General features: G+C 42.2%; 1 protein-coding gene across 3 annotated transcripts in view; it reads left to right on the top strand.

The window, feature by feature from the left end:
• LOC122556369 (transmembrane protein 255B) overlaps window positions 1-6,364 on the top strand; it is a 77,305-nt gene extending 70,941 nt beyond the window's left edge. Inside the window, exons 7-9 of one of the 3 annotated variants that reach the window (XM_043703002.1) lie at window positions 2,766-2,925; window positions 4,516-4,662; window positions 5,908-6,364. In XM_043703002.1, the coding sequence (XP_043558937.1) occupies window positions 2,766-2,925; window positions 4,516-4,662; window positions 5,908-6,054 (454 nt within the window). In that variant the 3' untranslated portion in view covers window positions 6,055-6,364. Of the gene's footprint in view, window positions 1-2,765; window positions 2,926-4,512; window positions 4,663-5,907 lie in introns of those variants that run through there. The other 2 variants (XM_043703001.1, XM_043703003.1) reach the window with 2 other exon arrangements.
• The last annotated feature ends 7,155 nt before the right edge of the window (window positions 6,365-13,519 follow it).

Below are 13,519 nucleotides of genomic sequence, written 5' to 3'. Positions count from 1 at the left end.
GGAAATGCGATAAGTGGAAGGAGGTTAAGGTGAGGGTGATAGGCCGGAGTGGGGGGTGGGGTGGGGGCGGAGAGGAAGAAGATTGCAGGTGAGGAAGGTGGTGCTGAGTTCGAGGGATTTGACTGAGACAAGGTGGGGGGAGAGGAAATGAGGAAACTGGAGAAATCTGAGTTCATCCCTTGTGGTTGGAGGGTTCTTAGGCGGAAGATGAGGTTGGAGGAAGAGCACCTCATCTTCCGCCGAGGGTTGGAGGAAGAGCGCCTCATCTTCCGCCTAGGGTTGGAGGAAGAGCACCTCATCTTCCACCTAGGAACCTTCCAATCACAAGGGATGAACTCAGATTTCTCCAGTTTCCTCATTTCCTCTCCCCCCACCTTGTCTCAGTCAAATCCCTCGAACTCAGCACCACCTTCCTCACCTGCAATCTTCTTCCTCTCCGCCCCCACCCCACTCCGGCCTATCACTCTCACCTTGACCTCCTTCCACCTATCGCATTTCCAATGCCCCTCCCCCAAGTCCCTCCTCCCTACCTTTTATCCTATCCTGCTGGACACATTTCCTCATTCCCCATTGGTGGCAAGCACGGTGGCACAGTGGTTAGCACTGCTGCCTCGCAGCGCCAGAGACCCGGGTTCAATTCCCGCCTCAGGCGACTGACTGTGTGGAGTTTGCACGTTCTGCCCGTGTCTGCGTGGGTTTCCTCCGGGTGCTCCGGTTTCCTCCCACAGTCCAAAGATGTGCAGGTCAGGTGAATTGGCCATGCTAAATTGCGCGCAGTGTTAGGTAATGGTTAAATGTAGGGGTATGGGTGGGTTACGCTTCGGCGGGTCAGTGTGGACTTGTTGGGCCGAAGGGCCTGTTTCCAAACTGTAAAGTAATCTAATCTAATTCCTGAAGAAGGGCTTATGCCCGAAACGTCGATTCTCCTGTTCCTTGGATGCTGCCTGACCTGCTGCGCTTTTCCAGCAACACATTTTCAGCTAAAGACACAAGTAGTCAATTTCAGGCAAAAATACTTTTGCACAATTTAAATTGATAATCATAGAATCCCTACAGTGTGGAAGCAGATCATCAAGTCCACACCAACCCTCTGCACAGCATCCTACCCAAACCTATCCCCTATTCTATAAACTTGCATTTCCCATACCTCATCCACCAAACCTGGATTGTGGGAAGAAACCAGAGGAAACCCACACACAGACACAGGGAAAATGTGCAAACTCCACACAGATAGTCACCCGAGGCTGGAATCGAACTCGGTCCTGGTGCTGTGAGGCAGCAGTGCTAACCACTGAGCCACTGCGCTCTTGTTCTCAGTATGATTATTGTACACATCTTTATATCTAATATTTAGATCACTGAGGCAAAGTATTAATTACTTACAGTTGATACATTAGTTGCTAAAAAAAGTTAGCTTTACATGTCACCCAAGGAACAATAAAAATGAAAATATATCTTCCCTCTATCATACGGTCAGAAGTGGGGATGCTCACTGTTTATTGCACAGTGTTCAGCACTATTCGCGACTCCTCAGATGCTGAAGCAATCTGTGTTCAAATGCAAGAGCAGCACGGTGACTCAGTAGTTTGCACTGCTGCCTCACAGCACCAGGGTCCCAGGTTCGATTCCAGCCTTGGGTGACTATGTGTGTGGAGTTTGCACATTCTCCCCGTGTCTGCCTGGGTTTCCTCTGGAGGCTCCAGTTTCCTCCCACAGTCACAAAGATGTGCAGGTTAGGTGAATTGGCCATGATAAATTGCCCATAGTGTTAGGTGCATTAGTCAGAGGGAAATGGACTGGGTGGGTTACTCTTCAGAGGGTTGGTGTGGACTTGTTGGGTCAAAGGGCCTATTTCCACACTGTAGGGAATCTAATCTAGTCTCAAACAAGATCTGGACAATATCCAGGCTTGGATTGACAAGTGACAAGTAATATGCACACCACACAAATGCCAGGCTATGGCCATCACCAAGAAGAGACAATCTAACCATCGCCCCTTGACGTTTAATGGTTTTACCATCACTGAATGTCTCATTATTAACATCCTGGGTGTTATTATTGATTAAAAACTCAACAGGACTCACCACATAAATAGAGTGGCTATAACAGCCGGTCAAAAGCTCGGAATACTGACTCCCCAAAGCCTGTCCACCATCTACAAGGCACAGGTCAGGAGTGTGATGGAATACTCCCCACCTACCTGGATGGGTGCAGCTCCAACACGACTCGAAGGAACAGGCAATAAATGCTGGTCAGCCAGTGATGCCCATATTCATGAGTGAATAAAATAATCTCTTCTTGAAAGCTGTTTGTAAATTTTCCCTTAATCGGCTCTACTTGAAAGAGAACAATCTCAAATTTGCCAAAGATCCAAGATCCTTTAAATCCTGTTGGTAAATTTTCCCTGCATTCTATCCAAGGCCTTGTGGAAAGTGTACAATGTGCCTGGTCTCTGTTGTATCTAACATTTACTCAACTGGCTGTCATTGAGCACACTTTGGGATGTCTGGTTGGCATGGATGGTTTGGACTGAAGGGTCTGTTTCTGTGCTGCGTAACTCTATGACTCTATAAAAACACTGTTTCCTATGACCGATGACTCTTGCCTTAATGACCTTGATCAGTGAGATTTTGCTAAAGAAGCCCAGTGAGTGAGTGACAAACTGTTCCATCAAATTTGTATCAGAAAAGCTCCTTCACAACCTGCTGTAAGAAATCACTCCATCAACTTGTGTGTGATAGAAAACTATTCTTTCTGTTTTGCAGTGGTGATTATTTGAAGAATTACTTTGAGTTTGTTGGAGTGAAGAGTTGCCAGGAGATTCAATCTGTATACATCATGATTTGGCTGGTAACCACACTCAACATATCTGCTTTCATTTTGGGAATTGCCACCTCTGCTATTCTCGGGAACTTTAAAAACACGGTAAGACGAGGAAAGATACTTCCTTCTTTCAGTTAGCAGTCAGTGTTTTTATTGTGTGTACTTAACAGCTGTGCAATTTCATAAAGCACTTATGAGAAAGATCTTACAGTTTTGTAGCATATTTTACTTATTTAAATAGCTTAATTATCCCCTCCTGCCTGCTGTATAACACTCCGGCCCTGCCAACTGTGGTGGATTCAAAACAGCTGCAGTTGCTCAACACTGGGCACCCACAGAGGACTGTGAGCCATCAACAGCATTGTATTTACCCACAGTCTATAACTTCACAGCCCAGCATCCTTCACTCTGTCAGGGCTACTGTCCAGATTCAATGAAAGTGCAGGAGGACATGCCCAGAACAGCACCAGGACTAGCAAAAGGATAGAAACCTGGTAAAGATACAACACAGGAACATACACATGCTTAACAGTGAATACAGCATGCAATACAGTAAAGCTATAATCAAACATCAACACTCAAGAAGCTCAAAACCATTCATGACAAAGTAACCCTCTTGATCACTTTCCAAACTCACAACTACTACCATTGAGAAGTTCAAGGACAGAAGATACATGGGAACACCAAAACCTTCAAGACTTCCCCCACCAAGCCACTTACCATCCTGACTTGGAAATATATTGCCGTTCCTTCAGTATTGCTGGGTCACAATCCTTGAACACCGAAACAGTGTGTCTACTACATGATAGGGACAACGGTGGTTCACCACTGACTTCTACAGGGACATTAACGATGGGACATAAATGCTGGTCTAGTCAGCAGAACCCAGATCCTGTGAAATGATATTAAAAAGTACCCCTGGTTAATAATTGTCCTCCAGTTCACATCATGTCACCTTTCTTATACTTTATGACTTTTCTATTCTTCTGGGCAATACCGACATCAGTGCCTTACCAGACAGCACTATGTTGCATTTGTCATTGAAATTTCTTCCGTTATTCCCTGAAGATTTAACAAGTGACGTTGATTGGGTAAATCAACAGGTGAAGACTAGAAACCATTAGTGTTGATGGCAGGAATTAATCTCAGTTTAGGAGGTTTGTAAACTGAATGGTTTATTTTAGGAGCCAAACAGGAACAAGGTTATTAAATTATCTAATAAACTAGTCACATTCCATGCTGGACAATGTTCAAAACTAAAGTTTCAGTAAATAAGTTACATTTTAAAGCATTGGAAGTACAGTGGAAAAAACCCCCCCACTGAAAACAGCAGTATTAACAGACAATAAAGCTTAATCACAATAATTTAAAGGGATATAAAAATGGATGTACTTTATGGAGTAAAAAGGTTAGATGAGTGGTGTATCATTTTCAATGGGATGGTGGTATTTATTGTAATATTTAGCAGATATAACTAATATTACATTGTGAGTGCCAAATTTCTTTCCATTTCATATTCATTTTCTTGAAGTTGATTGCATTTTTAAAAATTAATTGCAACATTGTACTATCAACCTCTTTGCAATATAGGAAGAATATGTTTTAAGGCAGCACATTAACTGCTGTGGTGCTTACCTCACCAATAAAGATACTGTTTGCTTTGAAACCTTCTGCTTGTGCTTTTTCGAGGAGTCTCTCATTGCACCTGATGTTAGTGTCCAGCTCTTCAACTTTCACAATTCCAGGTGTAATGCTAAAGAGGAGACACAGAGCCAGCCCAGCACATCTCCCTCAGCACCTCTCCTTCTCCAAGAACAAGGTGTCGACACAGTGCAGCAGGTATGTTGCCTTTCTGATTTGTACGTTTAAAAGTTTGCGTATTATTCCTAAGTGTCTCCACCTGAGATCTGCTGCAAGTTGGAAACAATTTACCATTTGACCTATTTCTCTTGACGTCTCCCCTTCATGATGGATTAGTTGAATTCAGTAATACTTCACTACATCTGGGAATAGTCAGTGAAGAAAAAATATTTTCTTTTTCCATTCAAGTACTGACATCAATTTAAATCACCTTGAATGTTATCACCCTTCAAGTGATTGTCCAAATATTTTTAAAGAATATAAGGTTTCCCTCCTCAACTCCCCTCCCAGGCAGTACATTCCAAACCCACATTACCCTCACAATGAAAAAAGCTTTTCCTCAGTTTCCTTCTAAATATCCTTCCTTACCACGTAAAATTATCCCCCCTTGTTATTGACCCTTCAACCACTGGGACCAGCTGTGCTGTATTCCCCCTTGTGCATGGCCCTCATAATCTGAGACACCTCCATTAGGTCCCAGTCAAATGGTACCTTGATACAGGGAAAGCAATGGCCTCGTGGTATTATCGCCAGACTGTTAATCCAGAAACCCAGGGAATGTTCTGGGAACCTGGGATTGAATCCTGATGGTGGAATTTGAATTCAGTCAAAATCTGGAATTAGGAGTCTAATGATAACCATGAAGCCATTGTTGATTGTCAGAAAAGCCCATCTGGTTCACTAATGTCCTTTACAGAAGAATCATCCTTACCTGACCTGGCCTGCATATGACTCCAGACCCACAGCAATGTGGTTGGCTCTTATCTGTCTGATGACAGCAATACCCTCATCCTGCATTTTAAAAAAGTCCAGGATTGTCCCTCTCATCTCATTTCTCTATGTTTGAGCTAAAAACTTACAAACTTAACTGGTCCATGAGGATCATCCTGTCTCTGAACTTGTAATCTCAGCTGGAGATTTTACTGTTTCAGTGTAAATGGGTCGGGAATCCAAATGTTCATACTGTAGCCTCCTTGTAAGGAACTGGGCTTTGTACCTTCGTAAGACAAATTTACAGAATCATTTTCAAACACTCCTCTGTCTCTAGCTCATAACGACTGTGATAAAAGCTCACTGATGAAGATACATTTCTGTAATCAAAGTGTAACTTTGGTTAGAAGATGAGTTTAAAATCATTGCAATTAATATTTATAGAATTTTGGATAAAAGCACTTTAAAAAATACAAATATGGATTAATACTGTTGTCCTCTCTCTCCCCTCAGAGACCCTCCGTTCGTTACATGTCAATGCCAGCAGCTACATCTTTACCTTGTTATAATGATAGCCACACGAAGATGGATAATAACCCTCCACCATTTGCCCCACTGTATAACTTTCTGCCAGAAAAGCCACTGGGATATCCGATATGATCAGTGATTGCCCGCTTCTGTGTAAAGTGAACAGCTCCAGCAGTAAAAGTTGAGCCTTCAGATCTGAGGCTTAAAAAGATTAGACCAAAGAAATGATTTTGAGGGATATGAAACTGGTGATAGTGAGTTAGCAGCAAGTTCTAAATCCTTCCAGTTTCTATTACCTTTGTCTTCAATTTTTATTGATTTCAATGTTTAATAGCTACTGACTTGGAATTGCCTGTTTGAACAAAACCATCTTCTCCTGCTTCACCCAGCAAAATCTCTTTGAATGAATTAAAAGATTAAAATTTACACTATAGATTTATTTAGTCATTGTGTCATCAGTATGTCATACATATGATGTAGATAATATTAAGTATTGGCTTTCTGTTAAACCATTGTAAATATTTATATCATGCAAACGGTATTTTCAAACTATTAGCTGTTTAATAGAATCCATTTCTAAAGAAAGTACCTATAATACTGCAGAATGGGACAACATTCCTACTCCTACATGCAGTTATCATCTGTAGCTAATCTGATTCAATCCATTAGGAACGGTGCAAAAGAATCATATAGACAAACAGGACTCCAGTGTCTGAAGCACCATCACGCTAATTGCACTGGCTTGAATGTGTTTTTCAGGATTAAAATTGCATGTTCTCTTGTCCTCCTGAATCCTGCTTAAACCTGAGCCTATAAAACATGACTGCTTAAATTTGAAATCACACTAGGTCCTGTTCACCCACTCCCCGCTGCCTCTATTCATGTGTATTGGCTCCAACGCCACTTCCCTATCGCCATAATCTCCTTCAGCCCTATAGCCCTCTAACTCACAGTGTTCCTCCAACTTTATCTTTTTGTGCATCTCCTAATTACTTCCCCTCAAATTGATGGCCATACTGTTGAGACTGCACTCTGAATAGTCTTGCTCAAATGCTCCCTTTGCGATATAATCCAATCAGAATTACAGATTGGTGACCGCAAACAAGGAGACAACTAGATCAGCTGTGACTGACCTTGGCTTTCTCAATCAGCAATACATCTAGTGGCATTATCTCACCTTCTCCTTATTCAATTGTGGAGGCAGGTTCATTCAAGGCTTTTAAAAGTGAATTGGATTATTATTGAAGGAAGAAGAATGTGCAAGTGAATAGGGAGAAGACGCTATTCAACAATGCATTCCAGACCCTCAGCAGTCCCTGCATGAAAGTTTATCCTCATGTTGTCATTACATTTTTTGTCAATGACCTTCAATCTGTTCCCTTTGGTTCCTGAGCATTTCACTGCTGCAAACAGTTTCTCCATGTCTCCTCTGTTCAGACCTTTCACAATCTTGAACCCCTCCTCGAACCTTCCTCTCAGTTCCCCTTTCAAGAGCAAACTCTTCTGAATTTCCCAATTTATCTCTGCAATTGAACCTCTTCAGCCCTGGAATAATTCTTTTGAATATTTTATGCATTGTCTGTTATGCATCATTCTGAAAGTGTGAACCAGACACAATATCCAATTAAGGTTGGATGCTGATTTATATAAATTTCCTATATCCTCCTTGCTCTTTTTCTCTGAGTCATACGGCACAGAAACAGACTGTGTGTCCAGCCAGTCCATGCCGAACATAGTCCCAAACTAAACTAATCCTTCCTTGCTGCTCCTGGTCCATATCCCTCCAAACCTTTCCTATTCATGTACTTATCCAAATGTCTTTTAAATGTTGCAATTGGGCCCACATCCACCACTTCCTCAGGAAGTTCATTCCATATATGAACCACCCCCTGTAAAAAAATTGCCTAATGTCTTTTTTAAAATCTCTCTCCTCTCACTTTAAATGTGCCCCCACCCCCCCCCCCCCCCAGTCTTGAACTCTTCCATCCATGGAAAAGACACCCACCATTAACTCTATCTATATCCCTCATTATTTTATAAACTCCGATAAGGTCGCCTCTCAATCTCTTATACTCCAGTGAAAAATGTCCCAGCTTTTCTTTATAACTCAAGCCTTTCATATTCGCCAACATCCTGGTAAATCTCTTCTGAACCCTCTCCAGCTTAATAATATTCTTCCTAGAACTAGGCAACCAGAACTAGACACTATTCCAGAAGACACCTCACCAATGTGATGTACACCAATGATATCTCCAACTCCTACACTCCAAAGGACTGAGCAATGAAGGCTTTTTAACACCCTGTCTATATGTGACACAAACTTCAAAGAATTATGTTCCTGTATCTCCCAGTCCCTCTGTTCTACAACACTACCCAAGACCCTACCATTAACTGTATAAGCTCTTCTTTTGTCTGTTTTATCAAATGCAATACCTCGCTTTTATCCAGATTGAACTCCATCTGCCATTTTTCAGCCCATTGACCCATTTGGTCAGGATCCCTTTGCTATCTTAGAAAACCTTCTTCACTGTCTACTATGCCACGTGTTTTGGTATCATCCACCAACTTACTAACCATGCCTCCCGTACCCGTGGGGTATACGCTACAAGACCTACTGCGGAACCCAAAAACTGTGGATAGGAACGACCCCATTCATTTAAATGGGAAATTTACCTTCCCAGCAGCCTCCTGGTCCTTGGTTCTGGAAGGTTCCATATAATATGTTTGGGCTGCAGCAAACCGCAGCTAACTGAAACCTCAGAAAACAACTCCATGGATACAGGGGCCGCCCTGTATTCTCATCGTAATCATTTATATAAATCACAGAGAGTGGGCCCTGCATCAATCCCTGTGGAACACTGCTGGTCACAAGCCTCCAGTCTGAGAAACGACCCAACACCACCCTGTTTCCTGCTGTGACTTGACGATCTGATCTCTCAGGATGTGAAAATAAATACTTTGCACCTCAAGTCGAATCCTAGCTCTTTATCTTAAAACAATCTGACATCAACTTCATGTGAGACTAACAGGAAGTGGAGAGTGCAGCACCTTCTGTGGATCAAGTGACTCATGTTAAGAAAGTAATTACTTCAACATCTGTTTTGTGTAACCAAGTGCAAGCTCTCACTCTACACCTACATCTCAGCGGAGGAAGTGAGGACGGCAGATGCTGGAGACCAGAGCTGAAAAAATGTTGCTGGAAAAGCGCAGCAGGTCAGGCAGCATCCAAGGAGCAGGAGAATCGACGTTTCGGCCATGAGCCCTTCTTCACGATTCCTGAAGAAGGGCTCATGCCCGAAACGTCGATTCTCCTGTTCCTTGGATGCTGCCTGACCTGCTGCGCTTTTCCAGCAACACATTTTCAGATCTACATCTCAGCAAACTATTCAGAAAATAATGCTGAATATACTATTTTGATACATATACATCTTGAAAGTGTATGAAAGAGATCTAGCATATTGTGATGTTAATTAATACAATGACTATTAAAATTTTAAAATAAAACTTACGTTTTTTGAAATTTTCATTTTATTACACCTCAGAAATTGAGTGACCAATTCTTATAGCGAGAAGATCATTACATACTAGAATTAATGTCAAGTTCTATATACAGAACAACCTCGATTATCTGAACATCAATTATCCAAATTTCGGAATATCTGAACGAGATCTCAAGGTCCAGTAAAAACGCTATCCATTATTCAAACAATCTCATATCCGAACTCTCAGTTATCCATACAAAATACTCCCCGCCCGTCTCATTTGGATAATCGTGATCTGTAATTGAGCAACGCTAAAAAACAAATTGTCAAAACCTTTTGTGTTACATTCATTTGGACAATTCACAGGAACTACCAATGTAAAGGAAAAAGAACATTGATACTGTACAAGAGGAAAGTGCTAATTGGTTGGCAAGTACACTCTGATTGGCATATCACTACCATGGAGAATGCATCAGTGAAATGATATCGACAGGTTATTATTAAACTGGAGAGAGTTCTGAAAAGATTTACTGGGGTGATTGCTGGGAATAGATGGTTTGAGCTATAAGGAGAGGCTGGAACTTCTTTCACTAGAGCATAGGAAGTTGAGGTGTGACCTATAGCGGTTTATAAGATCATGAGGGATATAGATAAGGTGAATGGCAGGTCTCTTTTCCCGAGGGTGGAGGATTTGAAGACTATTTTTAAGGGGCATATTTTTAAGGTGAGAGGAGAAAGATTCAAGAAGGTCCCGAGGGGGAACTTTTTTTATGTAGACAGTGGTTTGTGTGTGGACTGAATTTCCAGAGGAAATGGTGGATGCAAATATCTTAACCATGTTTAAAAGACATTTGAATAAGAAAGGTTTGAAGGGAATGGGGCCTGGTACAAGCAGGTGGGAACAGTTTAGTTTGAGATTGGACTGGTTGGACCAAAGGGTCTGCTTCCATTCTATATGACTCTATGACATAAAGGAAAGCTTTGCTTAATTTTAAAAACAGGCAGTGTTGACTCTGGCTAAGAAATGAACCAGAGAATGGCTGTCACCTACCATGTTGAGTTGAAACATGTGCTGCGTGTTCTCTCTGTCACACTGTCACAATCTTAAATTGGCTTTCAGCAGAATTCTTCATGCACCTAAGATTATTGAACAAATGCTGTATCACCTCAAAATGTTGGACACTGCTTTAAGATTTCCAAGCTGATTGGGTATGGTCAGCACCTTGATGTGATCTGCCAGTTCTGAAGAAGGGTCACTGGGCTCAAAACATGAACCCTATTTCTGTCTCCACAGATGCTGTCAAACCTGCTCAGCTTCTCCAGCAAATTCTAATTTTGTTTGTTCAGATGTCCAGCATGTGCAGTTGTTTGTTTTATTATAATCTGCCAGTCCCTGGGATGTATGGCCTACATATTTGGAATTGTGAGCACTGAAACCCCTGTAAGATGACGTCAATATTCACGTTAGGATTCCAAGGGCTCCACATTGGTTGGGAGAAAGTGAGGACTGCGGATGCTGGAGATCAGAGCTGAAAAATGTGTTGCTGGAAAAGCGCAGCAGGTCAAGGCGCAGGAGGATCGATGTTTCAGGCATAAGCCCTTCTTCAGGAATGGTTGCTTTACCTTTAAGGGATCTTTACGTAATCTGGGCCAGATCCATTGTGCAGGCTTCAGGCTGAAATATGGGGCATCAAAGTGGTCATGCAGGATAATGACTGTACTGATCGGATCATTTCTTGCTGTATACTGTGCAAACTCACAAACCAGCTGAAGACCATCAGGTTTGGTTCTGAAAAGTGCCTATTCTTTCTCACATTACCCTGGAAGGGGAAAATATCTTGAAGGTTTGAGCAAGAATTGACACTGGTTCTGTGCACTGGGAACAGGAGTGGTGTTTGCTACAAATGGGACAGTACCATTAAAACAATATGGGAGTATGACAAGTCACATCAATAGGCCATTCGGCTTACTCAACCATTCAATAAGATCATACCTGATTCGACCTTAACCTCAAATGTACATTCCTGCATATCCTGACGATCCATAACCATTGGTCATCAAGAACCTTATCAACCTCTGCCTTGGAAACACGTAAAGATGTTGTACTCATTGCATTTTGAGGAAGGGGATTTCAAAGACTCTTAACCCTCAGAGAAAAAAGCTTCTTCATCTCAATTTTGAATGGATTCCCCTTATTTTTAAACCAAACCAGCATGTGACCTATCACAAAAATGATTAATGTTGCACATGGACTTCATGGCTGCTGCAATACCAGGTGTCGGCTGTACCTCCCAAAGACTGGTGGATTGTATCAAATGGCAGATATCTTCAGTTCTTCAAAGGCAAACTACTAATCTTACTTCAAAACACAGTGGCCAAAAATAGATGTGTGTCTGCAACCGGACGTAATTTGTTCAACAATCCCAAAGAGTGCAACAAATGAGCAATTTAGGATTCTCTGTCTGGATCATAATGTGGCAAACTTAAGAGAACAGGAAGCAACGTAAGTTCAAACAGCATGCTCTGCCCTTTCCAGATACACACAGTTTCTAACTGCAGTTCTTTTCTGATAAGATTGTTCACACACAGCACTTACTTCAACTCAACAAAATAGGTTACAGTTGATTCATTTCTCAGCTTGACCAATCAGAGGCAACCCGTCTGCATTAAAATTTAAACAAATCTTGGCGGTTAACTGTCAGCCATCATCTAATGGATGTATGCTCCATGAGAACACTCTACCAATTAGAATCCATTTGCAAACCACTCAGCACTCTCCCTCTCGTACAGTGTAAATGTTATTGGTATTCTTGCAAATGGTCCTGATGAGTGCAAGATGAAAGATTTTGAAAAAGAAATGTTTTTTTCTCAGCCATACTCATGTTCTGCGTATTCAAACAATTATCGGTAATGAACTCAAGTCTTATGGAAACTGCAATGATTATCGCTGCATCATTGGCAGTCACACCTTCAATCACACCTGCCCTAAGATCTGGAAATTCTTCTGCAATGAAACAAAATAGGTTTCAAAAAGAAGTGCTTCCAAAACTTTTAAACAGTGATTTGCAATCTGTATGTAAAACTAACATTGCTGACTAATTAACTGTCAACTGGAAGACCAATTTTCATTTCTATTGACTTCCATGGAACACAGATGACAAGATTTGAGAGAGTGGTGCTGGACAAGCACAGCAGGTCAGGCAGCATCTGAAGAGAAGGAGAATCAGCATTTCGAGCATAAGCCCTTCATCAGGAATGAGGCTGGTGGTATGTAGGGGCTGAGAGATAAATGGGACACGGTTGGGGCTGAGGGGAAGGTAGCTGGGAATGTGATAAGTAGATGAAGGGGAGGGTGAAGATGATAGGTCAGAGAGGAGGGTGGAGCAGATAGGTGGGACAGGTAGGACAGTGCCGAGTTGGAAGGTTGGATCTGGGATAAGATTGGGGGGGGGAAGGGAGAGGAAATAAGGAAACTGGCAAAATCCACATTGATCCCGTGTGGTTGGAGGATCCCAAGGCAGAAGATGAGGTGCTCTTCCTCCAGGCGTCGGATGGTAAGGGTTTGGCAGTGGAGGCGGTCCAGGACCTGCATGTCCTTGCCGGAGTGGGAGGGGTAGTTAAAGTGCTCCATGGGACGGTGGGGTTGTTTCTTGCGTGTATCCCAGAGATGTTCTTTGAAGCATTCCGCAAGTAGGCGTCCAATTCCCCTCCCATTTATCTCTCAACCCCCTGGCCCACAAACCTCATTCCTGATGAAGAGCTTATCCTACTTGATTATCCCACTCCTCAGATGCTGCCTGACCTGCTGGGCTTTTCCAGCATCTGCATCGCTCACTTTCTCACAGATTACATATTCCCAATTCACAAAACCAGTTTTATAATTGAGAGGCAAGCTAGAGAATTCAATTGTACAGTCCTGTCGCACAGAAGAGGCCTTTGGCTCATCGTATTACCTAGGATTAGATGGGAACACAGCAGTTTATAATTGAGAAAAATGTGGAAAATGCTGAAGAAACTCAGCAGGTCTGGTAAAATTTGTGGAGAGAGAATCAGAGTTTAATGTTTTCAATCAGGTCTAACTTTTCTTCTGCTGAAAATGTGTTGCTGGAAAAGCG

This window comes from Chiloscyllium plagiosum, chromosome 13 (assembly GCF_004010195.1).
Source record: "Chiloscyllium plagiosum isolate BGI_BamShark_2017 chromosome 13, ASM401019v2, whole genome shotgun sequence".
Classification (NCBI taxonomy): Eukaryota; Metazoa; Chordata; class Chondrichthyes; order Orectolobiformes; family Hemiscylliidae; genus Chiloscyllium; species Chiloscyllium plagiosum.
Note: the sequence above shows the minus strand (reverse complement) of the source record. Positions and strands in the feature narration are given on the sequence as shown.